The sequence below is a fragment of the Anarrhichthys ocellatus genome, unplaced genomic scaffold, assembly GCF_004355925.1.
Source record: "Anarrhichthys ocellatus isolate YVR2014 unplaced genomic scaffold, GSC_Weel_1.0 scaffold26, whole genome shotgun sequence".
In the NCBI taxonomy this organism is placed as follows: domain Eukaryota; kingdom Metazoa; phylum Chordata; class Actinopteri; order Perciformes; family Anarhichadidae; genus Anarrhichthys; species Anarrhichthys ocellatus.
In genome coordinates, this window is record NW_022280056.1 from 5,641,584 (window position 1) to 5,658,804 (window position 17,221).

At 41.5% G+C, this 17,221-nt stretch overlaps 2 protein-coding genes across 2 annotated transcripts in view; one reads left to right on the plus strand and one right to left on the minus strand.

Annotated features, from left to right (window-relative positions):
- Nucleotides 1-14,500, minus strand: part of LOC116391651 (myosin-11-like) — a 26,839-nt gene extending 12,339 nt beyond the window's left edge. Inside the window, exons 1-19 of the mRNA XM_031862440.1 lie at nt 14,423-14,500; nt 12,491-12,809; nt 11,299-11,469; nt 9,071-9,227; nt 7,065-7,092; nt 6,521-6,620; nt 5,681-5,710; nt 5,232-5,324; nt 5,096-5,159; nt 4,868-4,966; nt 4,162-4,305; nt 3,191-3,286; nt 2,974-3,092; nt 2,721-2,873; nt 2,461-2,634; nt 1,353-1,526; nt 770-884; nt 510-697; nt 1-107 (exon numbers count right to left, since the gene is read on the minus strand). The exon at nt 1-107 is cut by the window's left edge and continues 63 nt beyond it. Coding sequence (XP_031718300.1) covers nt 1-107; nt 510-697; nt 770-884; nt 1,353-1,526; nt 2,461-2,634; nt 2,721-2,873; nt 2,974-3,092; nt 3,191-3,286; nt 4,162-4,305; nt 4,868-4,966; nt 5,096-5,159; nt 5,232-5,324; nt 5,681-5,710; nt 6,521-6,620; nt 7,065-7,092; nt 9,071-9,227; nt 11,299-11,469; nt 12,491-12,655 — 2,177 coding nt within the window. The 5' untranslated portion in view covers nt 12,656-12,809; nt 14,423-14,500. The remainder of the gene's footprint in view (nt 108-509; nt 698-769; nt 885-1,352; nt 1,527-2,460; nt 2,635-2,720; nt 2,874-2,973; nt 3,093-3,190; nt 3,287-4,161; nt 4,306-4,867; nt 4,967-5,095; nt 5,160-5,231; nt 5,325-5,680; nt 5,711-6,520; nt 6,621-7,064; nt 7,093-9,070; nt 9,228-11,298; nt 11,470-12,490; nt 12,810-14,422) is intronic.
- Nucleotides 14,501-15,707: 1,207 nt separating this feature from the next.
- Nucleotides 15,708-16,622, plus strand: hoatz (HOATZ cilia and flagella associated protein). The gene has a single exon (XM_031862389.1). The coding sequence runs from the start codon at nt 15,783-15,785 to the stop codon at nt 16,245-16,247; it is 465 nt and encodes a 154-aa protein (XP_031718249.1). The 5' UTR covers nt 15,708-15,782; the 3' UTR covers nt 16,248-16,622.
- The last annotated feature ends 599 nt before the right edge of the window (nt 16,623-17,221 follow it).

The window sequence follows — 17,221 nt, forward strand, 5'->3', positions numbered from 1 at the left end:
TGGAACACGATGCGGTTGGGGAACCCCTGCCTGCAGATCCGGATGCCCTCCAGCACGCCGTTACACCGGAGCTGCTCCAGAACCAGGTTGGAGTCCATCTTGCCCGCCTGCAGCAGAGCAGACTCAGTCTCCGTTCTCTACCTGCAGCTTCAGCTCAAATCAAATCATTTGTTCTGGAAACGTTTATGAGACTAAACTCAAGGAGACACTAAAGGGAGAAACATTGTTTTAATGTTCTGCTCAACTTAGAGAGTTTGGTTTATTCATCTTCCATAACTCGTCTTCTTTCGGACTAGAGGAAAGAAACATTTATTTTACTACTTTGTCTGTTTGTAGATTTCTACTAAATTCACCGAAAATGACCATTACATAGAACACTTGTAATATAAAATGTAATCGTCTTAATGCGAGTAGTGAAGTGGGGAAGTTTCATGGTGATATCCATGAGTTTGATACGTTTACCCTGCTCACCTCACGTCCCCGCTTCATGTGAATGTAGAAGCTCTCACCTTCTTCTCGTGGTTGGGGATGATGCAGCGCACGAAGTTGGGCTGCGTGTTGTGCAGCGTGGTCATCAGCTTCCCCAGAGACTCCTTGTACAGCTGGCCGACCGTGCGGAACATGCCCTTCTTGGATTTGGTGGGCGCCGAGCTCTCCGACATCTTGGTCATGGTCTCCAGACCGACCACTCGATCCGCTGAGAGATTCAGAACCACATGTGATTACTCAGAGATTCGAAGAGAGAAGCCGTGGAGACACGAGGACTCACCATCTTTCCACAGGTCCTGGATGAAGTTGCTGGAGGAGTTGTTGAGCAGGGTGGTCACGTTGTCGTTCAGAGGGTCCATGTTCTTGGTCAACCAGCTGGCTGCATTGTAGTCCACCTGGAAGAAAACGGAAGTCCTGTTTGTTATTTAAGTCTTATTAAAAAAGACCACAACCAACAATGTTAGTCTCTCAATACTTTCTGACTTCCTGTCTGCGTCTCTAAACTCCACCGGTTCCTACTGAGGACGTACAACTTTAAAAACACCTCACTAATATAGAGTTTCACTTCAAGTTTTTATCTAACAAACAGGAGAAAAAACTAAAGTTATTTGAGACTATTTTCACCGTCATCCTCTGGAGATCATGAATATAAACGACTCCGTCTCTCAAGAGTAAGAACAGATCTTTAAGAACACCTCACTAATATATAGTTTCATTTCATGGAAGTTTTTATCCAACAACAGAGAGAAACAGTAACTTTGTTGGGGACTATTTTCAGCGGCGGATGTATTCACGTTTCTAGTGAGCATTAGTGTCAGCATGAGGCTGTTTGTGTGAGACCTGCAGCCTGCAGGGATGCTCACCTTACCGGCGTAGTGCAGAACAGTGAACATCAGTTTATCTTTGTGCTGTTTGGGTTTGGAGAACTTGACGTGACCCGTGTGGGTGTTCATCAGCTTGTCCACGAAGGAGACGTCGGTGGCTTTGGGGAACCAGCACTCCTCATCCAGCAGGGCCAGGATGCCCGGAGGGTTGTTCTGCAGCACCGAGAGGGACACGGAGAGAACCTCTTTTTACTTATTAAACAAGAAACTATTTGAAAGTTTAGATTTTGGGTTTAAATTAAATCCCTTGAAGTCACTTTTCCTGCTTCTCACCATCTGAATCCTACAGTGGTCGGCTGCAGCACAGAAACAGATTATTGATTGATTTGAACATTTGATTAGACGTCATGTTGCTTTCTTTTGCGTTCATCAGTTGTGCAAATCTGCAATTGATTTTGTTTGCAATGTAATAAGATTCAGTCACAATCAGCAGACTTTCTTTCCTGCTTGGACTTAAATCTTCCAGCTAATTTTCCTATAATTTCATCCTTATTTTTTTATACTAAAATATCATATAGTAGATTTTATTTTTTTATAATATTTTTATTTAAATTGTATTGGACTTTAGAACTTCCTGCAAATATAATTCCTGCCTTAATTAAATATTTTCCAGCATATTTCCTATTTCATCTTAAATATAAATATAGTACATTTTAAATTGTACTGGACTTTTTAGGACTTCATGCAAATAAAATGAACATTTTTTAAATACTTCAGTTTTTACAGAATACCATATCACTGAGGGAAATGTAACAAACTGTAAAACGGTCTATTGTTACGCAGTTTGTAACAAATGAACAGAGGAGTGCAACAAATGATTTAGTGCATTAACAACAAAATATGGTGAATGCAACCTAAACAAAGTGACTCTGTTAGGTCGAGTCAACTATACCAACAGTTAGGTCGAGTCAACTATACCAACAGTTAGATTGCATTTCGTGACTATTTCTCGACCTGCCATGAGCCTGTGCTGCTCAGCGACAACCTTTCGTCGTCTCTTTCTGAAGTGTAATTCCGAGAGCGCCACTATGCTTCACAATTAAATCAATCAAACATGTCAGACGCGTGGGCATCAACGTCAACCGACCGGCCTCTCGATGAGCTCGATGCAGGGCTGCAGGTCGAGGCCGAAGTCGATGAAGTTCCACTGGATGCCCTCTCTCTTGTACTCCTCCTGCTCCAGGACGAACATGGTGTGGTTGAAGAGCTGCTGCAGACGCTCGTTGGTGTAGTTGATGCAGAGCTGCTCGAAGGAGTTGTCCTGAGGCGGGGAGACGTTGAGAGACGATTAGAGAACGACACGATGAAACAGAAGACAACACGTTTGGTTTCAATAAAGTCGCTCACCTCAAAGATCTCAAAGCCGGCGATGTCCAGGATGCCCAGGAAGGAGGACGACTGCCTCTTACTCTTGTCCAGCGTCTTGTTGACTCTGGCCAGGATCCAGCGGAACAGGCGCTCGTACATGGCCTTCGCCAGAGCTTCCACCGCAAAATCAGCCTGCATGGAGAAAGTTTAGGATTCATTCTGGGATGGTTTTTTTGACGGAAAAGTGATGCAACAAACAGGTTCCACATCTGGAGGTCTGGGTTGCCGTTACCTGCTGCTTGGTCTGTGCCTTTTGCACCACCTCCCTGCCCACTTTGATCCGAGGGGTGAGGATGGCGCGGGTGAAGTCGGTGACGTTGATGCCCTGCAGGTGGCACACCTTCTGTGCAGCTGGAGAGGGGGTTGATGGGTAACAGGAGACAGAGGAGGTCAGAGGGTTCATTCACAGAGCCGGCGTTGGTATTTTTTATTTTATTTTAAACGGTTACCGGTGTTGTCGGGCATGGTCGCCTGCTCGCTGTTCCTCTCCTTCTCAAACTTGACGTTGCCCAGCTGGAGCACCGTGGACACAACCTTCATCATCCCTGCAGCGAGGAAGAGGAGGGAAGATATTACAGATGATCTTCCAACAACACAGCGGACGCCCAAAACAATCAGAGGTTTATTTTGTATGTCCTTTAACAACACCTGGAGGGGATTGTGAATAGCTGCACTGAAGAGGAAGTGAGCCAATACTAAACAGGGTAACAGGAAGTGATGTTCAGGAAGTTTCCTTTTTGCCTGGTCGAAAAGTCAAAAAAGTTACATCCTAACGCCTTTTCCTAACCACTTTTCCTTGACCTTGATGGAAGACGTCATGAGGTTTAGGAAAGATATGAAGGTGAACTCATGAATTAGGAAAAGACAACGGTGGTGCTCAGAGAGTCCAACTTTATTGTCACTAAACTACGTAATTATGACACGACGGTGGATGTCACCGACGTAGGTCTGCCATTGAAACTACAACGTAGAAGGACTACAAAAAGGAATACTTCAACTTGGCGCCATGAAATCTAAAATCTGTTATAATAATGAATGCAGGATATTTAAAAAGCTCCCTCAGTTACTGGCTGCTTCACTCGTGGTTTGTGAAGGAGAGAATCCGACAAACTCAGATCTTTGAAATTGTCTGAAGTGACGTTTGAGAGTCAACTTTATTCTGAGTAAACTTAGCTCAGGTTTACTGCAATGACACGAGTTACAGAAACAGTTATTTTCAGCTTTAACAACTTAAAATGAACGACCTAATTCACTTAAAAATTCTGAGGCAATCGGTTTCCTGACTTTTTAAAAGTAAAGCCGACTTATTGAAATTTGACTTATTCCAGTTAATTTAACTAGTTATTCTTTCATATTCCTTTATATCTTCAGTAGAACGATAACTTGGCCACATGGAGTTGCTTCTGGTAGCAGGCTGTACCTATCCTCTCCTCCTCGGTGAAGCCCATGATCTCCATGGCCTCCAGAGTCTCAATGAACATCTCGTCGTCCTCCTGACCGGAGATCTCCACGTGGCCGGCGACAAGGAAGCGATAGCTGCTGAAGTCCTCCAGCAGAAGCTCCTCTAAACACACGAAGCAGAAAACATCAGTTTCATCTTCAGTCTTCGCCATCGTCGTTAAAACTGATATTTGCGTCCCAGACATTTAGCCTAGCTTAGCATAAAGACAAGAAGCAATTTGAATTGTGTGTTTTTATGAAGAAGAAAAAAACACTATAGATGACGATAACAAGGTAAAAGTATAACATTTAGAGTTTTGACTTCAGAGTGGTTGAAATGATTTTTGGGATGGTGGAGGAAAAGAATAGTCTGGATCCTTGTAGACCAGCTGCTATAACAAAACAAAACAACATCTGCCAACATGGATCATCAGTGATCGTCCATTGGTATCAACGGCAAAGAAACGTGATCAGTGAATCTCTAAAAGTTATATTCGCTCCTTTTTTTGTTTCGCGCTGATCTGATCCGTGACTTGTGTGTGTTATGATCAGTCTCACCTCGAATATCTGAGTTTTAGGTTTTCCTTTTCATATTGAACTAGTCTGAGTTCTGGACGTTCAGGGATGAAACTGACTCTGGAGAAGAGCATTTCCAACTCGTGTCACACTGACTCTTTCCTGCTCACCCTTCAGCTTGTCTTTGGCTCCCGCCACCATGTAGTAGAAGATGTGGAAGGCTCTCTCGGTGTTGCCCTGTCGGATACAGCGAGACTTCTCCAGCAGGTCTGATCCGGTCAGGAGAGGGTTAAGCAAGATAACCAGGTCTGCTTTCATGTTAATACTTTAAACACAGTGGATCATATATATATATATATATATATATATATATATGTACTTGATCTAAAAGAGGATACAGGTGTCGATGTTGGCCCCTACCAAATAGCCGGCCACATCGAAGTTGAGCTTGATGAACTTTCCCTGTGGAGACGACAGCAGCGACATGAGACACCGTTGAGTGACTCTCAAACCGATTTAAAAAAAGAAACTCACAAATCGAGAGGAGTTGTCGTTCTTGATGGTTTTGGCGTTTCCAAACGCCTCCAGGATGGGATTAGCCTGCAGCAGCTGCTTCTCCAGCTCCCCCTGCAGCCCAAAAAACACACAACAAATATTGAAATAAATAAATAAATATATATATGATCCATATACATACACAACTTTTTGTACTTTTAGTATTTTTTGCTGCCAAGAGTGCAGGACTTTTACTTAGCTTATTTTTACTGTAGTGTTGCTACTTTTACTGTAGTAAAACACCTGGATACTTCCTCCACCACCCTCTGTACAGTACATGTGCTTATGTATTTGTTAGTATTCTGTGTATTTAACGGTGAGCATGCACATACAGTAGATGTAGAGTGACATTGTAGTGATGCAAACCGATAAAACAAGAATCAATGATGAGAAGAACTTCTTGTGTAAAAGGATTTTTTTCCACTCACGTAGGCCAGAGATCCGGCCTGCTGCTGCGGCTGCAGGAAGGAACATGAAACACAAAGTGTTTAGAAATGTATCTTCATTTAATTAGCTGCTACAGTTAGCATCCCCCCCACATGACATGCAGCAGAGCAGCAGGGCCGAGCAGCAGTAACTCCCGGCTCAACCAACCACAGAATCTCTTCTTTGGATTACAAACAGCTGAGCGAGCAACAAACAGAAAGTCTTCAGTAAAATATCAGTTTTACTACGATGGTCATCAAACCTTTAGCGGGTAAATTTACTAAAAATGTACAAAATATAAATTAATTGAGGGAATCCATCAACGAGTAAAACAACACGTCAGTTCAGATTTTTCCCAGTAAAGTAAAATACTAAAATATTCTTCTACTCCAATACATCTCAGAGGTAAATATATATATTTTTACTGCACTAACTTTATCCGACACCTTTAGTTATTCACAATAACAATGCTAAATATAATCAACAAATAAATAATGACGTATACTTTATTATACCACTGACATAATGAGTACTTTCAGGAGTATTTCTTACCTTATGGTATTGATAGTTTTTACTTAAATAAAAGAGGTGACTGGCCAAAATTTGGGCAAAATTGTGAAAACAATGTGACACATGCTGAAGATTTCAGATTGTCTCATGAATTAATAAACTTTTATGAAATTATTGAGGAGGTACATCTATAAGATGTGATGAATAAACTCCTTAAATGTATAGTTTGTTCTTGAAGTTTATTATTGTGATACACAGTATTTAACTTTAATAAAATCCCTATTTTGGCTGCTGGTTTAATCTTGAACCGTCTCGATGACGTTTCCACTCACAGGGTTGGCGTCCTTCTTGCCCTTGTGCGAAGAGGCGACGACGGCCAGGTACTGAATCACCTTCTTGGTGTTTTCTGTCTTCCCCGCTCCGGACTCACCTCTGGGGGACAGAAGAGGGGGAGGCGAGGGGCGAGGACACAAGAGATGGAGGAAGAGGAGAGAGGGATGATAAGAGGACAGATCAGAGTGGAGAGACAGTGATGTTAATAAATCTGGTTTATTTTTAGCTGATATTCTGCAACAATATTCAGTTCATGACAGTAAATAAGAAGCAAATAGTTGATCAACCGAATAGTTGAGCAACAATTCTGATAACCAATTAATCGTTAAAGTTGTTTTTCATATTTCTGTTTTCTGACATTTTACAGACCAAAAAATGAACTGATCATAAATCCAAGAGTTTAAATCATTCAATCTTTTTGGGTTCAAGTCTCAATGAATGAATGTAAGGAAGGAAATGTGTGTGTGTGTGTGTGTGTGTGTGTGTGTGTGTGTGTTCACATGCATGGCCCAGTGTGATGGAAAAAGTGTTGTTTAGACTCACGTGCAGAGAATAGACTGATCCTCACGGTCTGTGGAGAGGGAGGGAGGGTAAAAAAAAGGGGGAATGATGTGAAATGTTGACTGAGCTGAACTCATTCGTTGAAGCCGAGCTGAACACACCAAACATGAACTCTGCAGGCGGATACACGAGAGCAAAACAGCTCTGGGATCTCGTTCGGAGGGAGATTAGCCTCCATCACTCCCGTCGTCTAAAAATAGCAGGTGGATGCAGAGGCTCCGCCGCTGTAATCTGGTCTCCCGGCTCCATGTATGGCCATTCTGGGGCCAAATGGAAAGAACGGAGTTGGTCTGAGGTCACTGGCGGACCATCCGGAGACCCGATGGCACGCTCCGAGGCTTCAGCCGGGAGCTACTCGCTGCCACCATTGACTTCCATCTGACAACTTTGATTTGGTGATTGTGTGTGTGTGTGTGTGTGTGTGCGTGTGTGTGTGTGTTTGAATAACTACTCTAAAGAGAGTGAAAAATTGATCTAGAAAATAATAATTGAATACAGTTGTAACACATTTAGTTTTGGAGGAATATTGTGCTCTAAATCAGCGTTTTTAAACGTCACCATTCCCCCCTGAACTGTATAGTAGTTACAGTAGTACTACTAGTAGTAGTAGTAGAAGTAGTACGAGATGACTATAGTTCAAGCCTGGTCTCTCTCCCATAGACTGTACATGAGAAGTGGACGGAGTCACCATGACTTCAGTTCTGCATTTTGGCCGTCGCCATCTTGGATTTTTGCAACCGGAAGTGACACGAGAGGGCGGAGCTAAGTACAACCAAACGCTGAATAAGACATTTTTTAAGTGACCATAAATGTTACAATGAACTTTCATGAAGTGGAAACACACTGTGAAAAGGTTGAAGTTGTAACACTAAACAACGGACAACTTCATTGTAACGACCTGTCAATCACTGTGTAGCGCCGCCCTAAAGCATAGCCTGCTTTATGGTGTATTTGACTCTGAATAAATGGTTTATTCAGAATGGGCTACATTCTGGGCTACTGTAAACATGGCATTCTGTTTATTTTTTTGGCAAATTAATTCAGGCTTTTACTTTCATGACGGCATCAACCAACTGTTGTGCAGAACGGACATATTAATAACGTGCAATATGTTGCACAACAACACAGAGGCTCCGTAGTCCAAACCAAAACGACAAACTTCTTTTTTACGCCTTTCCACCTCGACAAAGTCACAGCAGACAAGATCCACTCCTTCCTTTCTTACCTTTCACAATAAAAGCCCTCAACATAAAATATTCACAGGTGAGTATTTCAAATTTTAAGTGTTGTTTATTTGTCTCGTCCATGTTGTGTAGAGATATTTACACTCAAAATATGAGCGTAGGGAGGTGCTGAGCAACTCTGTAACCATAACTTTACAGAAAATGATTTAAAGGAAGGGTTGGTGAACGCTAGATTTAAAAATAATAAAGTGTAACGGCACTAACAGCCTGTTCCCTCAGGCCTCCCTCCAAAGACACTCCCCCAAAATGATCATTATGAACTTTAACTATCAACATGGCTGCTGTCAGACCTTACAGCTGTGGACTGAGTGAAGAGTAATGAGTGCACAGGTAGAATACGAGCAGGTGGACAGACATTTTTATGTCAGAGCATTTGATTCATTGGTTGTTTTCAGGATGTAAAGAGAATTTAACCCTCTGAACCTCCAAAACATGCCGGTGGGATAGAAAAGCATGTTTCCTTTAAACAATCACCAAAACTACAGTGTTTATCGTAGCCATACAATCTGAAAACTGACATTATCATTGGATTTTCATCTTTCCAGAGGCACACATTGAACACATCATGTGTGGACGCTTCGGTCAGAAAAAGCAGCCAAATTGAAGCTAAAAATTGTGATATTTCTTCATCCTACATGCCTCATTTAAACTTTAGCATAAAAACTTTAGGATTCCCTCTTTTAAATAAGAACCCGACAGCAGCTTGATGTATATTGGTGATTAAATATATCATATAACAGTCACCTTGCATCATGTTCCTGTAGGCGTTGTCTGTGATGGAGTAGATGTGAGGCGGCACCTCGTGGCGTTTCTTGCCCTTATACATCTCGATGATCTTCTCCGAGTAGATGGGCAGCATCTTGTAGGGGTTCACCACCACGCAGAAGAGACCCGAGTACGTCTGTGGGAGGAGACCAGTCACTTTACAGCGGTCCATCTGGTTTGTTCATGACGTTAAACATTTGGAAAGTCAAAAGTGACATTAAACGCCTCTATTTTTATTCTTTTTGCGGCGTTTTTAACCAGAGAAGCGCCACTTTTTACAAATGTCTGCCATCCTAACAATGGCAGACATTTGCAGCACTTGCATTGCTTTGGTCTGGTTCTAATCTTGACCGATTGCTTACGGAAACTTTGGGTTTACTGGCTGTACAAACGAAGAAGGGGTTCATTACCAACAGGAAAATACACCGTAAAAGACAACATTTTTTACTGCTTTTAAACGCCGCAAAAAGCAGCGTTCTCAACATAAATCGTGTGAAAATAGAGGCGTTTAATGGCACTTTTGGCTTTCCATGTAAAACACACTATTTAAGTGGTGCATTAATAACATATACATATATATATATATATATATATCTTTGTGAAGCACTTTGGTGCAAAACCTGTACTTTATAAATGAAATAAACTTAAACACACAAGCATGCATGTATACACACAAACGTAAAAACATCCCACACACAAATGCCTGTTTGTTTTGGTCGATTTCTTTGTTAATTTTATACATTTAATGTCCGAGATGTCTTCATTCATGTTTACATGTCTGTCCTCGACATTTAAAGTCTCAAACGGATGATACGGGAATTTGTGATGTGATAGAGTTGAAACCTTTCATCAATTTAGACGCTTGACAGATAATTAAAAGGCAACTATTTTGACAATCGATTATTATTATTTTTTAGCAAAAAATTGCTGAAAAAAGGAGGCAAAATCAGACACCCCCGTGTCTACATCAATGGAGCTGAGGTGGAGCCAGTGAACAGGTTTCAAGTTCCTGATAATCAGCATCACAAACAACCTGACGTGGTCCTCACGCTTCTTTATCCTGGTGAAGAAAGCTCATAAACGGCTGCATTTCTTAATGAAACTTAAGAAGTTCTTGACTTTTACAGAGGAGCAACAGAAATCATCCTGACTGGAAACATTACAAACTGGCATGTGATGTATACGACACCCAGAGCATCACTGGTACACATCTACTGAGCGCCAGGGATATCGGTGATAAGAGGTGCCTGCGCAGAACTCAAATTATATTAATGAACTGAATATGTTGAGGGTTTGGAGAGAAAAAAACCCAAAATCAACTTTAAAACGTCATCATTTTCTGACATTCTGTAGACCAAGAAATGATTCAAACAATCTAGAATATAATCATCAGATTAAGTGATAACTAAATGATACAGTTTGTTATAATTTAAGTTTAAATGTAGGTTGCTATGAATATATATATTTTTGTAAATGTTTACTTGACATTGTGAGTCTCCGTATCATCTTCCAGAGGGTCACAGCTCATATTCAGAGCCGAGCGAATGAGCATTTCTCTCGGCCGCTCAGTTACTGTCTGCTCATATATGGACTGGAGGGTCTGGAGCTTCCAGTGATCTTCATGGCACTCTGTATTAGATGCATCAGCGTGGATTTTAATTTCACATCCCCGTACCTTATTAGACTTTGTAAGACGGACTGAAAAAATAAAAAACATAAGCTGTTGATCCTCCCGAGTACATCCTGAGTGTCTGCACACGGCCCCTAAACGAGGACTTTCACACCTGAATGTGGTGAACGTCAGGCGGTGTTTTTACTGCAAAGTTCTCCTGATGTTTAGATTTAAAACGTGCTGCTCTGCTGTCTGTTTTCCACAGACACAAAGTCAGCTTGATTTAACCTTCACTATCAAATACAGCGTTTATGCGCGTAGACTTTTAGAAAAGAGAACACCAAGTCGTCCGCAAACATCCGTAGGTACATTTTAAAAAACTGAAATATTCAGTTTGTATTTGAAGTGGTGATGATGAATAGAAGGCAAGTTTATTAAAACTAAAGTCTAAACACAGTATTTGAGTTTGTGTTTCTTGGTGTCTTTAGTTGCATTTTAGTTCTCTTGTTACTTTCTTCTGCTTGAATGTTTCATTTGTGTGCGTGTGTGTGTGTGTGTGTGTGTGTGTGTGTGTGTGTGTGTGTGTGTTCCTCACATAGATCAGGCTGGAGAAGTATCTCTCACGCAGGTTTTGGAGGACGGAGGCCTCGTTGAGGAAGGTGAGGGCGGCCATGTCCTCCACCTTGCTGAACTTGGGCGGGTTCATCTTCTGGATGTCGTCTTTGTTCACCGTCACCTTCTGACCGTTGGAGAGCTGCACCAGCACCTGCAGCCACAAACACACTCGCTAAAACAAACATTCAAACCCTGCCTGGAATAAGATTACATTTCTTAAGACCAGTTCTGAATGTTACATTTCTCTTAAATTTACTTTGAGTATAAAGACCGTAGATTTACATGAACTTGTAGGTAAAGTACCTGAGGGGTCTTTAGGGTGATTAACCCCGTCAGGTGTATTTGTTTAAAGTCCCAGTGATGCAGAAGTTTAAGAATATTTGAGCGGTTTGAAGGCACAAGAGGGATTTACATTAAATCCTTTGCATTTTATTGGACCGCTAAAAAGTGGGCGTGCTTAGCATGTAGCATGTAGAGCTACAAAGGACTGTTTAGATTCATTGATGGATGGATTTCATATTATTTTAGCTGACGTAAGCACACGTCATTTTATGTTTTACAGGAAGAATTTAGATTTTGATACAAAAACACAAACGAATAGATTTCTTTATAAAACATTTTTTCATATATTGTTAAATAGGTGGACAATATGAGCGTGGATGTGATATTAAAATGGTTAAAAAGATAATTTATTATTTAATCAAGAGTTTAAGCTTCATGTATAGAGCACTGCATCTTTATGGACTACTCCACTGTGATTTGGGGGAGGGGTGTGCGTTCACTTACACCCAATAAATAGAAAGTATTTTTCTTTGTAGATAATATTAACTCTATATTGTATCAAGAGGTAATTTGTTTCTGTTAGCATCTCTTCTAGTAAATAATATTTAAGTCTAGTTGTGGTCTTAATAATAGTTGTATTTATTTAACTATTAGTTAGTTTTAAGCTCTGGTTTTGTCAATGACAAGAGATGGTTAATTAAAAATGTCTTTTCATTCACTTTAATCAGCGTCATCGGACATCTGAACCATTCGGTAGAGGCTCCGAGTTTACAAACCCCGTGTGGTCCGTTCTATCGGTGCCATTAAAGCGAGTTAAAAGTATTAAGAAGTCATGTGACTGCAGCAGCATCATAACCTGACAATGATGTCATCGTCAGGGCGCACGTTACCTCGTCGCCCTTCTCCTCCTTGATGCTGGCGGTCTCGAAGCCCTCCTTCTCCGACGGCACCCACACCATCTTCTTGGCCGACCAATCGGCTTGCGCCACCCCGCTGTTGCGAAAGTCGTTGTCCAAGAAGAGGAACTTGCTGTCGTCGGCGGCCGGGTCAGCCATGTTGGAAGAGTCGGTCCGAGGCTCGGCGGGGTCGATCGCTTCAGTCGGTGCAGAGGCGGTCGGGCTGACGTCTGGATCGTCACTGGAGACTGGGTCGGCCTCTGGGGGGGTGATGGGAGTCGGGTTGACCTCTGACCTCGGTTTGAGCTCTGGCCTGCAGACAAATCAATCAACACCGAGTTGACCAATGAGGACGCAGCAACCGGAGACTCCAGCTCATCACTGCTCTCAGCCAAGAAATAGTGCGACATAACCTGTTAATCATTTCGTTGCCTTTGGACGGAGCCAGGCTAGCCGCTTCCCCCCGTTTACAGTCTTTATGCTAAGCTAAGCTAATCGGCTGCTGGTTGCAGCTTCATATTTACCGCAGAGACAAGAGAGTGGCATCGATCTTCTCCTTTAAGTCAAAGCAAAAAAACTAATAAGCGTTTTTCCAAAATGTCAAACTACTCCCTATAGTCTCTTAAATTAATCCTAATTAACTTCTAAATTCTTTAATATTTCCATACAGAAATTATCTTATTGTCTGTTGTATATTTTTACCTTTTAATGCTTTATGGAAACCACTTTAAATGTTCCTTTATGTATGAAATGTGCCACAAATTAACTTTTTGCTTTAACTAAATAACTCATAAACAAAGTGTTGTGAAAAGTCTTGAGGGCCTAAAGTGCCAAAAGAAGCTGAACTTTAACAGAAAACGTAAGTAAAGACTTTGACCGTTTTCAGATTTTAAGCATTTCTCTGTAACTTTTAATATTTAATCCTAATAAAGCAACAAAAGTTTTGAAAAACGCAAAAGTCCTGGGTAGACAGAGCTGACAACTCTTCACATTTTGATTTAAACAAACTTATTCCTAACATCCAGCGGAGGAGAATAAAACATGACTCACAATCTGTCGCATCGCCACACCGAAGACAAACGAGCATCAATAAAACACATTTTTTTCTGACTCTCGAACTCACTCAGATGAGCTGCATTTGGTTTCAGTGACAGATTACTGCAGATAACGGCCTCTGAACATTTCCCTACAGCCGTGCGATGAGCTACTTACTCCCTTATCCTGGTCTCTGCCTCCTCACGCGGGCCACAGGGCTGCTTTGACCTCCCATTGAGCAGCAGGCAATAAAACATGAAAAGCAGCACACAGATAACCCCTATAATCAAACAGCTCGGCTGCCATGCTGGAATGCCCATGTTTGGCTAACCCTTTGCTCCTGGTAGCTTTGGTAGCCCAAAGAGGGGATGCTAGGGACTTAGCAGGCATGCTACCTTATAAGGTGCAGCTCTATGTGTCCAGCCAAGCTTACCGTTTACACCAAAATGGTGACATGTCACAAGGTGCGTCCATGTGTGGCCGGAGCAGGTATGTGAGTGGGAAGCAACAAGCAGCATCTCTTAGTGGACATTTCTGACACATTTACTGAGAAATGTAACGTCAACAAAATACATTAAAAATAAAAATAAAAACTTTTAACACTTCAGGGTGATGCAGCAGGCTGCTGGCTTTGAATTAGACTTAATTTCTTATAAATATTGTATTACTCTTCAGCAGCAAACATAACACTTAATGCTCCAAGAGTGACAGAAATATGACTTTTAGGTATTTAAGAGCTATTTTATAAAGTTATTTTGCATGTTTAAACAATGTTAATAGCTTTAATTGAACATGTATAGAAGTATATTAATAACCACCTGTCCCCTGTATATTAGACATGTTTAAATAAGGTTATATAACTTATAATAGAATAAAAGTCTTCATACTCACTGTGCAGTGTTTCAGCCCTCAGTGCAGGATGGAGGCTCAACTCCAGGGAAATGAGAATATCATGTCAGGTAAATGAAGTGATGATGATGATGATCCGTCCTCCCTCCCTCCACACTATTTAAACCGGGCCCGCGACACCTGGGGGTGGAGCTCTTTCTCCACCATAGTTGGCAGCGGCCACGAGCGACGTCCATCCAGCCAATCACAGCAAAGAGGAGAGGTTTAATTGGTCTGCCTTCAAATTAAAAGCTTTGAATCTGTGGTTTACTGTTCTAGAGGCTGAAAAGTGAAGAGTTTGTTAGAAGTTAGAGGTGAAGAGGAGGCTATGTAGTCTCAAGCAGAGTACTTAGGTACAACCTTGAGATACTTGTACATAATAATAATATATTTATTAAGGACACAATGAGAAGTCCACAGTACACTACTTAGTATTTCCATTTCTGTTACTTTAAACTTTTACTCGACTATATTTCAGAAGGTGATATTACTAATAATATAATAATATATTACTCCAACGCCTTTGACAGCTGTAGTTACTCGTTAGTTGTTTTCCAGATTAAGACGTTAAAATACAAACAAAAGACGAGTTTATAAAATATGATGAACTAGTTCAAACTGTCCGTGACTACCTCCACACCCTCCTCTCACATTAAAGTTAATGTCACACACAAATAACATTCTCTTAACAGAAGCCATTCAGCTTCATAATGAGTATTTTTACTTTTAATTACTTCTGTACTTGTTTATGTTCACACTATTGAACCGTTACTTTTACTCAAGTAGAAATAACTGTTAACTACAATTAGCATTTAGATAAAAATGATCACTTAGGGTATAAACCATCATTTAGTCATGTATAACTATCTTTACAATGTAGTGGTCACAAAGCTGACATTTTGTTATGTTAACGTTATATTTGTCAGTGTATAAAAATTTAAAAATATTCTCAGTGAGAGTTTACATTCTGTAAATTTCAAAGCTTGTAAATACCCAAAATCTAAATTGGTTTAATGTAATTCAGCCTGATTTGGTATATGAACAGTAGGCTACCCCTAGAACTGGGTTTGTTTTATGCACAATATTCACATTCAAACACCTCGTTCTGCATGTTTTATACACAGTTTTCTTAAAGCGGGGGGGCGGGGGATCTCCCCAATTTACCCTCAAGGTCAATAAAGTAGCCTCCCAACAGCCTACTTTTATTTTGAAAGGTTACGCGGAAGATTTAGCTCTCGTTTGTTCTGGCCGGCTTCCCGTAGCATTCTCATTTCCATGGTGACCACACCAAGCAACAGCGCACTTGTTTTTATTTTCTTAACATTTTTCTGCAAAATAAAAGGTTTTCCGCACTACAAGTAAAATGTCTGCCCCGGCTGAGGACCCACTCTTGACCGTGTTTGAGGGCTCTTCTCCGGGGGACGTGTCTCACGCCCGGCTGCTGTGGAGCTCGCTGTCTCTCGTGCCGCCGCTGGAGTCCCGGCTGGTGTCCGCGGACATCGGACAGAGGCTGCCGGTGTCCCGGCCGCAGCGCAGCAGCAGCAGCACCGGTCCCAGGCGGTCATGCAGCATGCAGCAGCCGCAGCCGAGTTGTGAGCATGCTCTCCTGCAGAGACTGGAGGAGAGGCAGCGGTATGCGGCCATGGCCGACCAGAGGAGGGAGACCATGGCTCTGCTGAGGAGGCAGAGGGAGCAGAGGATCCGGAGGGAGATGCTCTCTGTGGACTTCAAACCGAAGCTGGAGCTCGACGGCGGAGAGAAAAGGTCCAAGCTGCGAAATCCTCCAGACGCTGAGATGGACGAGGAGCTGGTGAAGCAGCTGCAGTGAAGTGATGAAGCGACTGTGCCGATTTGTTTTAAAGGGCTTTCTAAATGATTTCATATATTGTTCACACGCTTTAATTATAAGCAGATTCAGTTAAACCTTGTTCTGTTTCTTAATGTGAGAAATTCTCTATGAAGTCTGGTGTTGAGGTAAAACACCTGAATCCTGTCCCAACTGAATAGCCTGTAACCCTGCTCATGATGAGTGACTCTGTTGTTAACAATCTGATGTTTTGCAGATATAATGTTTGTTTGCTCATTAAACACAAAGTACTGAAGCTGATGAGAACTGGACAAATACAAAATAAAGTTCATCCTGATTATGGCACCAGATCACCAAAGTCATTCACATTATTGGTCACTTTGAGAGATGCTCACACACACACACACACACAGGTGTGTTCAATGACACCTGATTAGACCTGTGGGCAGGTGTGTAAGTGGAGCTTTGGCTTGTCATAGCAGGTAAAGCACAGGTGTAACTGATAACATTAAACACCAATCATATATACCAAAAGATATGGAAAAAATATATAATAAATATGTTATGTGCCGTCACCAAGCTGTACTAATGATAACAGTGTACAAGTACAACAAAAACACCAACGGGATGATGGAGATGTACACGATCCTGAGAGGTTTAATCATAACCTGAAATCACCTGTGTGAGGTCACCTTTAACATTCTAACTACAGAACATGAACTCATAGATATCACCATGAAACTTCACCACTTCATCACTCACATTAAGAAGACTACAGGTGAATAGAGTCACAACATGAACTCATAGATATCACCATGAAACTTCACCACTTCATCACTCACATTAAGAAGACTATACAGGTGAATAGAGTCACAACATGAACTCATAGATATCACCATGAAACTTCACCACTTCATCACTCACATTAAGAAGACTCTACAGGTGAACACATGAACTCATAGATATCACCATGAAACTTCACCACTTCATCACTC